This window comes from Eleutherodactylus coqui, chromosome 2 (genome assembly GCF_035609145.1).
Source record: "Eleutherodactylus coqui strain aEleCoq1 chromosome 2, aEleCoq1.hap1, whole genome shotgun sequence".
NCBI lineage: Eukaryota > Metazoa > Chordata > Amphibia > Anura > Eleutherodactylidae > Eleutherodactylus > Eleutherodactylus coqui.
The window spans coordinates 205,758,836-205,776,345 of record NC_089838.1 but is presented as its reverse complement, the minus strand read 5'-3'; the positions used below and the strand labels follow the sequence as shown (position 1 = coordinate 205,776,345).

General features: G+C 42.0%; 1 protein-coding gene across 1 annotated transcript; it reads left to right on the top strand.

Annotated features, from left to right (window-relative positions):
• On the top strand, nucleotides 1-16,363 carry FBXL22 (F-box and leucine rich repeat protein 22). The gene is made up of 3 exons (XM_066592296.1): nucleotides 1-143; nucleotides 2,128-2,567; nucleotides 15,700-16,363. The coding sequence occupies exons 2-3, from the start codon at nucleotides 2,212-2,214 to the stop codon at nucleotides 16,046-16,048; spliced, it is 705 nt and encodes a 234-aa protein (XP_066448393.1). The 5' UTR covers nucleotides 1-143; nucleotides 2,128-2,211; the 3' UTR covers nucleotides 16,049-16,363.
• Nucleotides 16,364-17,510: the final 1,147 nt, after the last annotated feature.

Here is a 17,510-nt window from a genome sequence, read left to right as displayed (position 1 = left end):
CACAACAGGGAAGATCTATGATTCTTTGCATGTGATCCTCAGCATGGAAAAGTCTCTAAAGACAAAGTGGATTATAATTCTTAATTGCAGTAACTAGACAAATCGTTCCTTCAAGACCAGAATGTCCTGGACGCCTACAAAAGGTATTCATGGCAATAACGTTTCCTTTTTCTTCCTGTATTCTATAGCGAGAAGTAGAACTAGAACTTAACAAAATAGTGCAGCACAAGTTTGTAGCGATTTCTGAAATCCTATCCCTAAAGTATCATTGAATACATAGGCTATAGACACAAGTATAAACAGTCAATGTCCTACTTGTGAGGTTTATTAAATGTATAGAGCAGTTGAGTTACATGACAAATACTGAATGGATTTTTCTTTTTTGCTCTTTAAGGCGGCCTGCACACAGGTGAGAAAATTGTGCAATTTTTTAGTGATGTGAGAGTACGCAGAATAAAAACCCCATGGTTTTCAATGGCTACATTCCAATTTCCTGTCATGCGGTGTTGAAAGCTTTGAAAAATCGCTGCTCGCCCTATTTTTCTTCATTTTGCATTTTTTTTCTCACCCATTCTTCCCTATGGAGCCTCTGATTTATCGCAATGCGCAAACTTGTGATGTTTGTGCGATGTGTTTTTTTTAACATTACCAGCACCTGTTGTACTCTATCACGTGACTAAATCCCAGGTAGCAGCAATGCAATGAGAGATTGTTTTACAGGAAAAACCATTGCTGACGCTCAGACATCGCATGAGCAGGTATGCGATATTACCGCGAGTTTCTTGTGGTAATATCGCGCTTACCGATGTGAAGTAAGCCTAAGGCCTCACTCACACAGGTGTTCTTTCACAGCATTTAGCGGGGGTTAAAATACTGCACTTAGCCCCAATTCGTTTCAATGGGGCTTCTGAATCGAGTGTTTTAGCGTATTTATAATGCACGCTAAAACGAATGCTATATGTTCCATTTTCAGGCGTTGCAGCACGTTTTTGACAGCCTGAATCACCCATTAAAATGAATAGGGTGTGTTAAAAACGCTGTGTACAGAGTTTTACAGCATTTTTAATGCTGCTAACTATACCACTGGGAGGGGGAATAAATGGTAAGCCCACAGGCAAACACTTACGAAAACACTGCTCACAACACTGTAAGATCGCTGCATTTTACAAACACTTGTGTGAGAGTGGCCTAACAAATCAAATTCTTACTAAATTTACAAAGCCTATTAACCATTGGACGTAATTTTTTAAATTTTCTGTTTTTCCTCTCCACTTTAAAAAAAAATAATTTTTTTAATGTCCATTAACCCTTTCCAATCCACTGTCTGACGTCTGAAGACATTATGATTTAAGGCTGTACAGCTCCGATGTTGGAAGACGTCCGTCGGGGTTCTCTTACTGTATATTGCCAGCCTCTCTGCTGTCTGAGCCTATCCAACGTGTCACCTCATGCAGTACTGGCTTTAACCAGCGGATAGTACCATTATATAAAGGCAGAAAAAGAGTAGGCCCCCCTAGGAAAACCAGGATACAAATTGGATTGGAAAGAGTTAATGTAGATGTCGGGGGATGGGTTTTTTTTGTTTGTTTTGTTTTCCTTTTTTGAGGTGCAGGTTGTATTTTTCAGTATTACTATTTAATGCACCAAATAATGCAATATAAAACTTTTTTAAAAGTGGAGTGAAATGAAACCAAATTCCACCATCTGTTAGGAGAAGGGGTCTTGTTTCTGCGATGTACATGCTGCAGCAATAATTACATAACTTTAGTCAGTATGATTTACTACAATACCAAATTTATATAGTTTTTTTTTTTTACTGTATTATATTTAACCCCTTAACGCTGCAGGGCGTACATTTTTTAAACAATAATTGTACTAATGAGCGATGTTGCCAATTGTTCTCAACAGGCTGGCGGCAGCAGCGCCGGCCCCATTGAAAACAATGGGAGAACGTTGCGACTTACTGCCCCGGCTGTGACTGCTATCCTGGGGGATTCCTTCAGCCCTGCAGTGATGCAAGGCAGTTTCTATGTGGAAACTCTTCACATCCAGGGGTTTTCAGAAGGATTGTGTTCTATAGATTAGATTGTGAGGCATTAGGTCTAATAAAATGTAACCTTTCTACAGTGACCTTGTCGTCGTCTCCATCAACTGATCTTGCAGTGAAGAAAAAAGACTTCTGGCTTGAAAACGCTTTTTTTTCTCCATCTTATGATGCCTGGAGTTCCTGCAATGAATATCACAGATTTAAACCGCGAGTGTCTTCTCCATTTATTCTCATTCCTGGATAAAAACAGCAGGAAATATCTGTCACAAACCTGCCACAAGCTGCAGGACGTTTTCCAGGACCCTTCGCTGTGGACCTTGCTGAGGTTCAGCTCGCCTTCTGAACTCGCAAGAAAGAACTATATTTTGGGACCCGCTTTGAAATCCTTGTCAATTTGCTGGTATTCAAGCAGGGTGAAAATCTGCAACATTGAGGACTGGGTGAAAACTGCTCTTCAAAAATCCATGTGCAGCCCCCATCTGAACACAGTCAGTGACTTCCTCCAAGAGGTTTGTAAAAGGTAATGCATACAGACAGATATCTGACAGCGAGGGAACCTAATGCAACCACAGTGGGAATTCTGGGCCTTCATTTACATAAAAATTAGACAAGCTCACCATAGACACCCATCTTGGCAAGCAATGTTTAGCTAATGTCCAGCTGGCACCACTTGCGCTCTTACAGCCATAAGTAAGGTGGTGTCACAGGACCGGATTTTCATTGTAGAATCCGCGGCCACACGGATGATACACAGCCAGTAGCATGCATGCAAGGTATGTAAAATCGCAATTCGTTTTTACAATTGTAAAGAAAAAAGCGAGTTCTGCAAGCAGGGGAAAAAATCACAGCATGCTCTATTTTGCTGCGGACAGCCTCAGTTGAAGTCAATAGAGGCCGGCCAACCAACAGCCCGTCTGCAACTGATGTTGAGGATAGGCCTCAGGTACCTGAGTCATCGCCTAGCGCCAGCATAGGAGGAACAAACCTTTAAAAATTTTTTTTTTAAAGTCTGTACTGCACATGACCGATGGTGAGCATCCATGGTCATCCACAATACTAAAGAAGCAGGTACGTGGGGGTGCCGGCAAGTGTCACAGACGAATTCAGCTGACGGAAATCGGATCGTCCATGTGAGCGCGGCCTAAAAGCGCAGCCGCTTAAAACACAACACGTAATTATTACTGACACTAAATGACTGAGATTAGGAAACACTAATATAGATCTTACAAACTCCAGTCCTTATGGCTCCCAACAGGTTATAATTTGAGGACATCCTATAGGGATAGAACATGAATGACAATTAGAGATGAGCGAGTATACTCGATAAGGCACATTACTCGAGCGAGTAGTGCCTTAGCCGAGTATCTCCCCGCTCATCTCTAAAGATTCGGGGGGCAGGAGAGATCTCCCCTCCGTTCCTCCCCGCCCGCCACCAGCCCCCGAATCTTTAGAGACGAGCGGGGAGATACTCGGCTAAGGCACTACTCGCTCGAGTAATGTGCGTTAGCGAGTATACTCACTCATCTCTAGTGACAATGTCTGAGGCACTGACAGTAGGACCTCTATTGCAATGCTTAAAAGCTGACCTGTGGAGGAGCAGTCAGGACTGAAGTTTAAGAAACGCTGATCTATATGAATAAAATACAATATTTGAGTGCTGCCACATAGCCTAAATACTAAAGACCTGGGCTACATTTACTATAGGTCCATATTTGTCTGTATTAAAATATTCAACTTTTGAAAGCATGTTATGCTGTATGTAGTAGGGCCGTAGTATTAGTAAATCTGATGCAATCGCCTATCTAAGGGCTCATTCACACGAGTATATTGTCACTGTGTATTTCCCGTGTGTAACACGTAGTGAATGGAGGCAATAAACTTTCATTCTTCCATTCACACCTACATTTGAACATTGCAAGGGGACGTCCGTAAAATACACAGGAGAAATAAATCGCAGCATGCTCAATTGCTCAGCGTATCATATGCAGCCCTTGAAGGGTTGTGTATGAAATGCTGTTTATTCGCAGGCATTGCGAAGGGGCATAGTTTCAATACGCAGCCCCGCTCTACACAGAGCAGGGAAATTTGAGAAAAGATTTTTTTTAAAAGTCACACTGCACATGTCTGTGACGTCATAATTCCGGGCATGCACAGTGCCTATCGCAGCCCGTACAAAATCTCTGCCGGCAGAGCGAATGGGCTGTGATAAGCACAGTGCTGTGAGATATTCACAGCGTTGTACACGCATACCCGTGTGAATGAGTCCTAATAGACAGTGTAAACTTAGACTAAACAATCCTAAAATGTACCAGATTATCATGCTGCATGAAGGTAGAACTGATCAAAGCTGGTGTGCTTTTAGACACCTTTCTCAAGCTTTAGATCACCTATTAGTGGACTTTTGAAATTTTCAATGCCGGGCTTAGTATAAAGGCCCATTTACACACAACGATTATCGCTCAAAAATCATTCAAGCAATGTCTTTTGAGTGATAATTGTTGAATATAAATGCTACCATCGTTAGCTTTTCGGCCGAATGATGATCTTTAGTTCAGCATAAAATCCATTGTTCAGCAGGAGAGCTGATAGCAGGGACCGCATGCTGCGATTCTCCATGGGAACGCTGATAACATTGTTTTCAACTGATAAACCGTGGGAGAACGATGGAGCTGTATGCAGATAACATAACCCGCTGTTATCTGCATACAGCGAAGGGAGCCTCATTTACATGCAAATGGAGCTAATAAGCTACTAATGGGTATTAGTGCACATTAGTAGTTTATGGAAAATGATTACTCAAACTATCTTTTGAGCAAATTTTGAGCAATCATCTTTGTGTGTAAATGGGGCTTTAGTTTGCCTCGGCACATGTATTAAGTGCATCCCAACTTGGAAATCTACGTCAGATCCAACCTGTCATAAACTACACATAAATCTGTCAGTCCAGGGGGGCTACACTCCCCCTAACTAGTCTCACACACTTTTTTTGTAAAAGTGATGGTCAGTGCAAAAACCTACAATATAGTCACCACTGGTTTACCTTGGAAACTGGTATAAAATGGTTTAGAAAGGTCTGCTACAATGCTGAATTTAGGCCATACCTCTTTCTTGAACACTCTTTTGTAGCAAAAAGTGTAACACATAATATATTGCAAGGCATGGCTAGAGATGTGGAGTCACTGTTTTTTTTTTTTGCTACTCATCTACTGGAGTCAGATTGTGACAAACTGTGACCTTTTAAAGTCACAATTCTTAAAACATCACTCTAGAACCTTCACACCACACATCAAGCCTCTTCCCCTCTCCTCTTTGGAAAAGTGGAATGGGAAGTGTAAAACAGCAAAAAAGTTGCACAAAAATGTGCAACTTTTCAATGATGAAAAGCGATGGCAAAGGCCTTGATAAATTACCCTAGTTTATTTATTTGTAAATTTCAAATAAATACAGTGCAAACCCAGGAGACAAAATGTGGCGTTTGGTCCATCATATTGCTTCATTATAGAGGTACAGTATTTTTCTCCATTTGAGGCCTCGTTAGGGACACCCAAAGTAAAGCTATCATGTCCTCTATGCTGCCCTCAAAGTCTACACATTATCAATGTAATATACTCATAGCAGAGGTGGGCAATGTTACATAGTACAATAAGGATTGTATCTGCTTTATATGTGTAGTTGTCTACACTGACTCAATGCAACAAGAGAAAATGTATGCAGAATGTAACTGTGAATAAGACATGTTCAAATTGTGTCAGCAGTGATGCCTTTAAAGGGCCAATCTGGCAAATTTTTATTTATTTATTATGTAACTGCCCCCCCAGTATATATGTTGGCTAGTATAGTGTAAAATTACTTACCCGAATTTCCCATTTTCAGGAGTCCATAGGCAGTACAATAACGAATGGGCTCCTAGTTACAAGCAAACAGATTAGTAATCAATTATTAACTAAAATATCAATTAGCATGCTCCAATACAGACAAGACCAAGACACAGGCACATTGTATTGTAAATAAGCAGTATTTATTAAAGGGTGGAAAAACTGTGCTGCCTATGGACTCCAAGAAATGGAAATTTCGGGTAAGTAAATTTACACTTTCCTGAACGTCCCATGGCAGCACAGAAAGAAATGGGAATTGATGAGCAATAACTTGTACATGAGTGGTGTAGAAGACACCATTTCTAGCACTCTCTGGCCAAAGATGGAACCCTCTGCTGCCAGTATGTTCAACCTGTAGTGATTGATAAAGGTTGTTGTTGACCATGTGGCAGCTCTGCAAATCTGCTCCAATGTGCTGTCCCCTTTCTGCCCAGAATATTGTAGAAAAATGGTGTCCGCTTGCCCAATGAACAGGTTCTGGAAATGTACATGAGTATGGCATGTCCAACAGCTAGAGAAAGATTTTTATCTTCATCTTTGTTTTATGGATCAGGTGAAAGGACTGCTAAGCACATTTACTGATTAATATTAGCTTGTGAAACCAACTTGGGCATAAACCCTGGCATAGTGCAGAGTATAAGGCAGTCCACCCTTTCCCTGTGGTAAGGACCTTTGCCGACATAACAGCAACTAGAAAGTTAGTTTTGAATGTCAGGTACTTTAACCAACAGCTCAAATGGTTGGTTAACAGAGGCAGACAAGACTACAGTTAAATCTGAAGAAGAGAGAGCCTGGAAGGCTGGTGATAAATTCTTCCAGACTCTGAAGAAGTTTCTAGATCATGATGTTGTAGTATTTACCAAGCTGCTGTTCATTAATGGCTGTAACTTGGACCTATGTTTAGTTTTAGGCCTTTCTCAAAGTCCCCTGTCGAAACTAAAATAGAAGACGCAGTACAGAGATAAATTGTTGCACAGACACTAGTTTTTAAAGAGTGACCAGACTCTGTCATATACTTTTACTGTAGCTGGTCTGCGTGCAGCCATTAATGTTGTAACCCTGTCCCCCTGAAAGCTATTTTCCCGCTTTTCTTTCTGTTGTGCTGCTTTTATATAGTGCCCCTAGGCCAGGTTTTAATTATAGGACATATTCCATGGCCATTACTATTCTCTTTCCAGTTTTATTTTTTTTGTACCCAACCTCTACTTGTGGAGCCTAGGCTGGTTTTCTTTGTAGATTTTTTGCTATTTACTATACCATCTGTCAGTTCTACAAACCTTAGACTACAAAGTGTTTGTTTTAGAAGAAATATGCCAGTTGATTGCGTACCTACAATACAGAGACACTCTTAAGTGTAAGTAAAATGAATAGCTCAAATAAGGTACTTTTTTTTTTGTTTTGGGGGCAACATTATGGAGACTTATACTTGTCTGGACTCTATCGCTGGATAATTTTCATACCTATTTAATCACACTCAGTTGTTTTAAGGCAATGTTCAGTATATTGAACTTATTTAATCATGCAATTCTTTTTTTTCATTCTCCTGGATCTGTAGAGATTCATTTTCAATAAACTTTAAACTTAACCAGATAATCAAATTCTCTGGTATTCCCATGTGCTGTCAGCTTCAGCATGTGGGGGGGAGGCTGAAGAACATGGTTTTCTGAGATAATAGATCTTCTCTGAGGAAGCCTCCAGAAATTGCCCTATGCTAGAGTCCACACAAAGGAGAACCAGGTTTGTCGTGGACAGAATGGAAGAAAGGCTATTGTTTCTGCTTGTTCTTTCAGCGCTTTCCTGAGGACTTTGGGTATCAGCGGAAGAGAAGGAAATACATATACAAATTTGTCTTCCCAGCTGACGGAAAGTCCTGTCAATGCAGGGGCTTTCGGGGACTGGTAGCTGTTGATCTTAGCGGTTCCTGCTGGCATTTAGGTGTGGGCTGCTTACCCTCCTCATCTGGTGAAAAAGAAAGAAATTAATGCTCCATTTCCCTGACAGAATCTTGCTGCGGCTGAGATGATCTGTTTTAGTGTTTAAAGTGCCTCTTATATGGATGTCTGAGATCCCTAGGGGATTGTTTTCTGTCCATCGCATTAACTTTTTGCGCTTGAAGGCCAGCTGTCTACATTTGGTTCTGCCTTCTGATTAATCAAAGCCAGCCTGCCTTCAGCTGCTACATGTTTGAGGATAGAGACTTGTCTTTTCCTCTCTACCCAAAGATTGAGTCTGGGGTGCCCATGTAGACAAAGAAGAGGCATATGTCGTGAGGAGGTTCTGAGGCTGGGAACCCAGGTATCTTCCCATGAAGAAAGGATGTTACATTGTAGCAGTCGGATGCTTGCCTTTTGAAAAATTGTAGCGGTACCTTATCTTGTAGTAAGTTTTCTTCTGTCAAAATATCTGTTATTAGATCTCAACCTTGAAGACCTTTTCCTTTGTTCTCAATAGAACAGAAATTCTGCCTTTTTTTCTTTTGGGAAACTTTTCCCCCTTGGACTCACTGACTCAGTAAATGTGGCGCAAGGCACACTTAGGGATTTGTGTTTTTAGGCACTTTTGAACATTTTCTCTGACTAGGTCTGATAAAGGGGTGTAGCCTAAATTGCACCAAAATCATTGCAAAATTTTTGAAGTCAACTAACAGATGGTCTAAACTTCGACTAGACAATCTTAAAATTCAACAGATTTATAGGGAGTAGAGCCCCTATGATAAAATCTGGCACATTTTAAGACTAGTTCCAACTTTTAGGATTTGTTTAGGTGGGGTGGAAGCAGGCTGAACTAGATAGACATTGTATGTTACTAGGTTTACACAAGCACGTTTTCATCACGGTATTATGTGAGCAATTTTTGCGTGCATAATACACAGAGTGAATAGAACGCATCGTTTTCAATGGATTCATTCACATGGCAGTATTTTTTCATGCGATGTGCGATCACATGAAAAAATACAAACCATGCAATATCTTGTGTATTATGTGTATTATGAAAAGAAGCCCATTGTAAATACGCAAGAAACATGCATATTCACATATGAAATCAATGCGATTTTGTGCACTCTTCTGTGTGTGCAAATACGATGTATATTTGCCCACACAAAAACACACTTGATCAGGCAAAATACACCACTGTAAGCGATTACTGTTCATGTGGATACACAGCCAAATAGGCTTAGGCCCGTTTGAACCACCCTTTAGCCGGTAATAAATAGGCCCCAATGTATCTGTCTTGGTCTTGCCTTTATTGGAGCATTCTAACCGATAAGTTAATTACTTAACCGATTTGTTTCTGTACTGCAGTAGGACAATCAGGAATACTTTGGTTAGTTATTCCTTTCTATCTGAAACTTCCTGTAGTCCTTTGCCTCAGATGGCCAAAATAAGTGCACATTGCCCATCTAAGATTTACTTGGCTTTATGTTCTCTTAAAAGTCAGCATAATTCTTGTGTGAGGATATTACGTAGAGCAAACAAGCTCTTCCTGAGGAGCACGGACACTCACATCACAGTCACTTTTGATGACTAGATGCTCTTGTCACTCAGTTATAATGAAGGAGCTCATCCTCCTGGCTGTATGAATTCTAGTGTGTAGTTTATTGATGAATATAGAAGATAATGGCACTGTCCTCCGAACACACAGAGATGGTATTTCCTCTAGCTGGGCATGTGATGCTGTTCTGATGCATCATTGGAGTGTTACAGCATAGAGAAAGCAAGCAGGGAAACATTTCTGTATTCTGCAAAATAAGCATAAGTCAGACAGCACTGTATGGAAGTAATGGCAATATACATAGAGTGACAGGCAATCAGGTGAGGGGGCAGCGATGGAAAGCGGAAAATTAACTCACCTGAAATTTTCTTGTCCTGGAGTCTGAGGCAGACCCATGGGCTCAATGTTCCAACCTAGCTCTAGCCAGAACCTACTAAAAGTAGCAATAGTTAACCCTTTCCAATCCACTGTCTGACCTCTGAAGACATTAGGATTTAAGGCTGTACAGCTCCGATGTTGGAAGACGCCCATCAGGGTTCTTTTACTGTATATTGCCAGCCTCTCTGCTGTCAGAGCCTATCCAACGTGTCACCTCATGCAGTACTGGCTTTAGCCAGCATATAGCGCCATTGTATAACGGCAGAAAAAGAGTAAGCCCCCTAGGAAAACCAGGATACAAATTGGATTGGAAAGGGTTAATAGTTCACCACACCTTCTTAAGTTATAAAGAACTCCTCATTCCTCATACACCTTGAAATAGAAGCCAAGCATATAAATGCAGCAAAATATGGTTATTGGAGGGTCGTTTGCTGCCTTGGACCTAAGGAAAAAAAAATTTCTGGTGAGTATTTTTTCTTCTTCATTATTTTGAGTGGCACCCATAGGAGTTCAATAGCAAAGATGGGAGAGGGTAATTTCGTAACATTATACTGAAGACTCTTGTATCAAAAGCTGACAGTTCAGAGAAAGGGATGTATAAACAGTAGTGTTTCAAAAAAGTGTATGCTGAATCCCAAGGTGAAGGAATGCTGCCATCCAATAGGTGGCGCTGCAGAGGTACCGTTCCATTTTCCTTATTTGCATATGTTACCCAGAGGAGCATGCATGGCCTTGTAAAGGCCCATTTACACGGGACAAGTGTCGGGCAAATGATGCATGACACTCCTCCCTGTGTCTCCGCGCTCCCGTGCTCCTACATGGGAGCTAGCAGAGCTGGCTGGTTCACGGAGCGGCCAGCAGGGGGGCAGTGCAGTGCAAGAGATTCCTCTTGCTTCCCCACTCCCCTCCATTGAGATAATACAGCGGCTGTTTGCTACTGAACGGACACTGTTTAAACTGTGCGATGAGCTTCATCGCTCATCTTTTATGCAGCATAAAACAGGAGTGATGAAGCTCATTGTGCAGTTTAAACAGCGGCCGTTCAGTAGCGAACGGCCTCGGTGTTATGTGAATGGAGGGGAGCGATTAGAGAGGAATCTCCTGCACTGCCCCGCCCCCCTGCTGGCTGCTCCGTGAACCAGCCAGCTCTGCTAGCTCCCATGAATCATTTGCATGACACTCGTCCTGTGTAAATGGGCTTTAAGTCTACTCACTCACTTCCTAGGTGCCCCTTCCGACCCACTCACCTATTAGGTTTTTGGCACGCAGGAGAGCACCCAGAAGGTGTGTGGAGACACCTACTACATACTGAGATGGTGAAAACACCCCGCAAAAAACAGCTGTCTGTGTATGGTTTCCTATTCCCAATCATTGTTTTAAATACTTGTTTAGAGAGTCGTACATTGATTTGTAGGAATGCTGCCATCCAATAGGTGGTGCTTCAGGAGGTATTCTTCCATCTTCCTCATTCGCACTGAAGCCCAAGACGCTGTTTGACAGATGACCTAAAGAGGCACTTCACTGAGGTCTGCCCAAGAGGCTGCAGCCTTTGTGGAATGAGCTTGAATTCCTTCAATGACAGAAATATCTCCCAAAGAATAGCATAAGGGAATTACTCATTTCAGCCATATGACTATTGAGGCTTTGCTGGCAGCTTGTCCTTTTTTGGCCCCAAAAGAACTTCTAAATAGGCATTTATTGCTGCAAAGTTGACACGGAGGGTATTATACTTTTTGAGGAAAATCCTAAACCTGTGAGGTTCGTATAACAGGGCATAGATCCCTGCACCAGTTGGAGAATATGCCTTGACTTAGTTATAGACAGCAATGTATTAATGACACATTGAGAAAGTTCTTGATTTGCCAAATTCAACCTCTCACTATTCATGCTGTGAGATGTTGCCCCCTCAGAGCTGGATGCTTGAACCCCTCCTTCAGAATGAGATGGTCTGTGGGGCAGCTGCCAGTAAATTCCATTCAAAAGTTCTCATAATGCTTGAAACCAGGCTCTCCTGGGCCAAAAGGGGATCACCAGGACCTTGGCCTTGTCCTGTCTGATCTTCTGGAGGTAGCTCTAGATCAATGGCAGAGATGGAAACAGTCACAGGACCTTCCCCTTCCAGGAGAGGGAAACTGTGGCCAGAGCTACTTAGTAACTTCCTGTTGGCCGCCATTGCCATTAGGCCCAACTCTAGCAAACCCCACTTCTCCACTAAGCAGCTCACTACAGTCTAGGTCTGTTTCTTGAGAGGCTTCGGGGATGAGGCTTTCAGGAACCAATCGTTGAGTAAGAGTACTAAACTCCCTCAAGGTGCAAGAGTGCTACCCGAACTATTGAAACCTTGGTAAAAACGTAGGGCAGATGAAAGCTTGAAAGGAAGGGCTGCAAACTGTAGAGGAACTACACGGTTGTTCAGAACATAAGCCACTCTTGAGAAACTTGCTGTGTTCTGGGTAGATTGGGAAGTGCAACTAAGCACCCTTAAGGGCCAGCTTGGACATCACACCACCCCTGGACAACAAAGAAGTGACAGACTTAAGAGTGAATTGTGGAGACATCTGTTCAGCCATCTCAAATCTATGGCGGGCTCTCCACTCGTTCTCTGGTTTGGGCACAGGGAACACCAGAGAATAGTACCCATTTTGCCACTCCTTGTCCAAGAACTCATAAAAACAGGCCAGCAACTTATGGACAGACCTGTGGGATCAATTCTAGGAAGTATTCCTTCTGAATGGTGTTTAATATGCAGGCATGTGGAGTAGAAGCCTGCTACGTGAAAAAAAAATGCTTTAGCCTTGCACCCACCAGGATAGCAGACATGTCAGAAATCAGAGTTTGGAACAGATGATGTGGGCTTTTTTTCCCATGGGAGGGTGATCTTGAAGCATGGGCAAGGCATGGCCTTTTCTTGAACGGCCCTGGAGAAAAAAAAATAGCTCTTTTCATTGGAGGATTATCTTTGTCAACTGCTCAACAAACAGATGGACAATTTGAAAGGGTAAAGAGCAAAAATTGTTTTTGGAAGACATATGACCATTCCAGGGTTTGAGTTACACAGCACACCTAGCAGCATTTGATAATGCCATCTGCTTGAAGGATAAAACATTATATGTCAAGGGACACCTCATTAAAAAAAATAAAAAAGTCAGCAGCAGTCTTATTATTGTATCTTGATGCCACCAGGAACTCCTGGTGGAGACAAGAGTGACAGGGGGTGACATTCCCTCTACGTGATTGGCTGCAGGTCCTGGAAGGCCACTATTTAGCTGCTGTCCTTTCTCCTGTTACCATCAAGTAGTACTATGCCCTGTCCTCCCGTCTGCTGTCACTACCCCTGTTCCTCTGCTGCCTGCTCCGGCTACAGTCTTGCCCCTGGTTACCAGCGGCACAGTGTCGGTGGTGATGTTTGGCCCCCTCCTCTGCATCAGTTAGGCAGATTTCCATGATTCTTCTGCCGTCCGCTGTGAGTACCCCTCATCCTGTGCTGCCTGCTTCAGGTCCAGTCTTCCCCTCGCTTTGCAGCAGTAGAGTGTCGGGCGTGATGTGCAGCCACCTTCCCTGTCTGAGCTGTCACTTACTCCGGGAGGTAAGCAAACAGAAGTATGGGCCAGTAAGATTGTGAGGGGTTGTCAGGGAGCACTGAGGCGGACGCCGGCAGACCACATGGGCAGTGAGCAGCAAGCAGTGAGGCAGCGGGGACTATGCTGCTAGAACCTTTGTCCCTTCACCCTATCTGGAGCTAGTGGTGTGAGAGGCGTTCCTCCTGTCAAACCCCTAGCTTCCGGTGGCGTCAAGATACAATAATACCCAGTCTTCATATCAGGGATTATCTGCAAAATTGGTTCACAAGGGCATACCTGCCTCCAATTGATCCATCAGTTGAACTAGCCAAATTCTTAATGCTTTAGCTGCAGCAGCGGAGGAATAAACTTTTCTTCAAGGATGCATCTGCCCTTCTGTCCAAAGGATTTTTAAGAAGGGAAGAAGTTTCCCCAGGAAACAGCTGTTTTAGAAACTTTTGCTACATCTATCCTAGTAGATAAATCTTAGGGTTTAGAGTCTTTTTCATCAAGCTTCTCTATTGAAACAGACCACTAGATCTGATTTCTTGTCATGGACAGCCCATTCCTTCTGCAGTACAGAATCCAAAACAGGATGGGAAGGAAATACCTTGGTTTTCTTTCTAGAGAACTACAAAAGCAACTTCTTTCCCTCTTTATGGAGATTATTATCATCAACCTCCACTGTAGCTTTAACAGATTTTAGGAATCTGGGCATCTGATCTTTTCTAGAGACAAAATTATCATCCTGATCAGAGTCTGATTCAGAGGAGTTTGAAAGAGTCTATTAAAACAGGGTACCCTGTCCCCTCTTCCTTAGATACTAAAAGATGTAGCTGCTCTTTAAGGGACAGCTTGTGAGCATTTAAACCAGGAAAGGAAACTTCTAGCCTCAGAAGCAACGGGAGAGTCCTCAATAGACACATATTTAGCAACCAATGTCGGCTGAGTATCCTGGGGATATTTGTGCTGACATGAATTGCATTCTCTGTGCCTGGTCTTTCTCTTCCTCTTAAGAGCTTCACTCTTAGGTTCCTCTTGAGCGTGGACATAAGATACCTGAAACGGGAAGTGACTCAGAGGCCATATTAGAACCTGACAAACTGCAGCGTTGAGCATTGCTAAAACCAGATAAACTAAATGCAACCACCCAGGCTTCAGGAATATCACTGAACACCCCCACCTCGAATATAAAAAAAACAACCTACGGGCTTATTCTTGCACCACACTTTGACCCCTTTGGTGGATGATTTTGGTGTCATTAGATTTGGTACATCCTCACCACCGCCGTAAAATCATGAAATTTAAGTTTGATACAGTAAGTGACCTGTAAGGCCAAGTCAAAGTTTCTATGTTATGTCTAGCAGTGCTGTTATGCTTTAGCTAGGGAGAGTCAAGCGTCACTAAACAATGTTCGTATCAAGTCCTTACACATTTTGGGGACATGGTAACAGTAAAACTGGTAAGACCAAGCCATGGATGGTGAACAGTTCAGGCCGAATCCTCAGCTCGACAGTTCTTAAAAGATTTACAAGCATTTTTCCAAACATTTTATGTTCGCCTAGTGAACATCGCGTCAATCTTGTAACATAAGAAGCTTTATGCACAGTTTCAATTATGAACACAGTATTGGGAATGTGACGCTAAACAGCCCAAGCTGTGATGGAGCTCTCTTGGGAAGATAGAAGACACAATCATCACAAAAATTAAATAAATCTTTACTGTACTTACTGCTTAACGGTCAGGAAAAGGGTTAGTAAGCCCTCCTGTGGCAACACCACCAGGGAGCAGAATCACCCCCCACCCCTTTAACTGTGTATGGGGAATAGGGATCTTCTTCTAACACAGTGTTTCTCAACTCCAGTCCTCGGAGGCCCCCATACCCCCAACAGGTCATGTTTTCAGGATTTCCTCAGTATTGCACAGGTGATGTAATTATTGTCGGTGCCTCAGACATTGCCAAAAGTGTTCTTACTATAGGATATCCTGAAAATACAACCTGTTGGGGGTCCCTAAGGACTGCAGCTGAGAAACACTTTTCTAGCAGAAGGGGGTGTGGAACCATTAACTCTTACTTAACGTGCTGCTTATTAGTACATTATGTCCAAAGATGGGTTGGGACATAAAGCCCATAGGTATTGCCAAGGACAATAAGGAAAATATGTTTGCATGAGTATGGCCCTTTAAATATTGTTTTCGCTTAGTGACCATTAGCCACATATGATTTTTAACTGCAATATCTTTAACTCAGAATATGCAAATGTGGTGCCACGTAAAAATAATGTAGTTTTAGAACCCTCATTTAATTGAGAAATGTTACTTACTTTTTATCTCATGTTCTTTTTAGATGCCCAAATCTGCGGACATTGACTCTCTCGGGTTGTGCCCATATCGGTGATGAAAATCTCATTCAAGTCTTAAAACACTGTCATAACCTTCAAAGTCTAAAGCTGGAAAATTGCTCTGGAGTGACAGACAGGATATTGGTGATGGTTCCCCTTCTTTCTAAAAGACTTCACACCCTCCATGTAAACTTCTGCAGAAATATAACACGGAAGGGCCTCTCTCAGATGCGGCAAGGCTGCCCAGAGATCACACTGCAAGCCGACATGAGTGCAGATATGATCGCTGACAGAATGCCAGATGATTTCTGTATTCCGCAGCGAACACCAGGAAAAATAATTATCCTGAGATAAGACACTTGGTGACAGCAGCTTGGACACAATACTTCTGATCACTACCATCCAAGGTCTTTTCACTTATTGATGGTTTTGCATGGCTGTAATATAGCAGCATCTGTAATACTAGCAGAATACCCCCTCCCTTGCGGTTACACTGAACCAAACTTACCATAAGGGATCACTATCGGGTCCAGGTGTTGCACGCTCATTGACACAGCCCATTTAAATGAGCTAGTACTCTTAGATCAGATCTAAACAAAGCCGTATAAAACATTTTTTTCAGATGCCTGTGTTCAGACCAAGAATAAATGTTCATTTGCGGTTTATCAAGTTTGAGTTCTGTCTGATACGTTATATTTTAGATGAGGAATGTCAGTGTACTTGTTTTGTTAATAGATGCAAGTCTGTAGAAGAGAATGCAAGTTTTATATATTTGTAAATGACGAGTATTGAGCAGCCGTATTAGAGACATATCTTTCCAGTACTTTATAATTAGAGCGTGTGTGTACGTGCCTTTTCTATTCCATGGTACCCAGTAGTATCTAAGAGGTGACCGAGCACACCCCCCCCAAAGGGTGACAGCATGCAGAGCCAGCTCTACACTAGGGTCCTCATTAAATCTCTCACCCTCTAGTGAGAATTGTTCATTTTGCCTCAGTCTACACAGCAAGGCTGTCAAATGATCTAATGGCAAATGTTCATAAAATGCTGATTTAAATGTCATTTTCTGACAATACATTCCCAAGATTCGTGTATTAGTGTTACATCATAGCAGATAAGGACAATGCCAATACTTGCTGCCTTTCAGCAACTGCAATGACTAATCCTTCCCACAGTAAATTATTAAATTGCCAACGCGTACTTTTTTCTTCACAAGATTAAAATCTCATAATTTGCCAAGTGAAAACTGATGGTTGACGGTTTTTACATTCAAATGTATATAGGATTCTATTGATTTGAATGTAATAGGGACTGTTTAAACCCGGCAGTTGAACTGTGGTCAAAGTTTAGACCAGCGATACCCAACCAGATAGAACTTCTTTGTCTTCTTTTGATTTAACCCCTTAGTGACCAAGCCTGTTTGCTCCTTAATGACCAGGCCAAATTTTGCAAATCTGACATGTGTCACTTTAACATGGAAAAACACCAGAAAGGTTTTGCATATCCAAGCGATTCTGACATTGTTTTTTCGCCACATGTTGTACTTCATTTAGGCGGAAAAAATAGAGCGATAGAATTTGTTTATTAAAATCGCCAAAATTGGGAAAATTTTGAAAAAATCGTCATTTTTTCACATTTCCAACTGCAATATCTTAAATATGTGCAAACATAATATAGAAATTTTTGCTAAGATTTATATTTCCACCCGTTTACTTTATTTTGGGCGCACATTGGAAAAACTTTCGTTTTTTTTTAACCATTTAGGAGAGGTACAAATTTAACATTACTTTTTAGCATTTTGAGGAACGCTTTGTTT

Coding starts and splice junctions, on each gene's coding strand:
- FBXL22 (XM_066592296.1), top strand. CDS start 2,212: ATGATGCCTGGAGTTCCTGCAATGAATATCACAGATTTAAACCGCGAG. Junction 2,568..15,699: donor CTCCAAGAGGTTTGTAAAAG/GTAATGCATACA, acceptor TGTTCTTTTTAG/ATGCCCAAATCTGCGGACAT.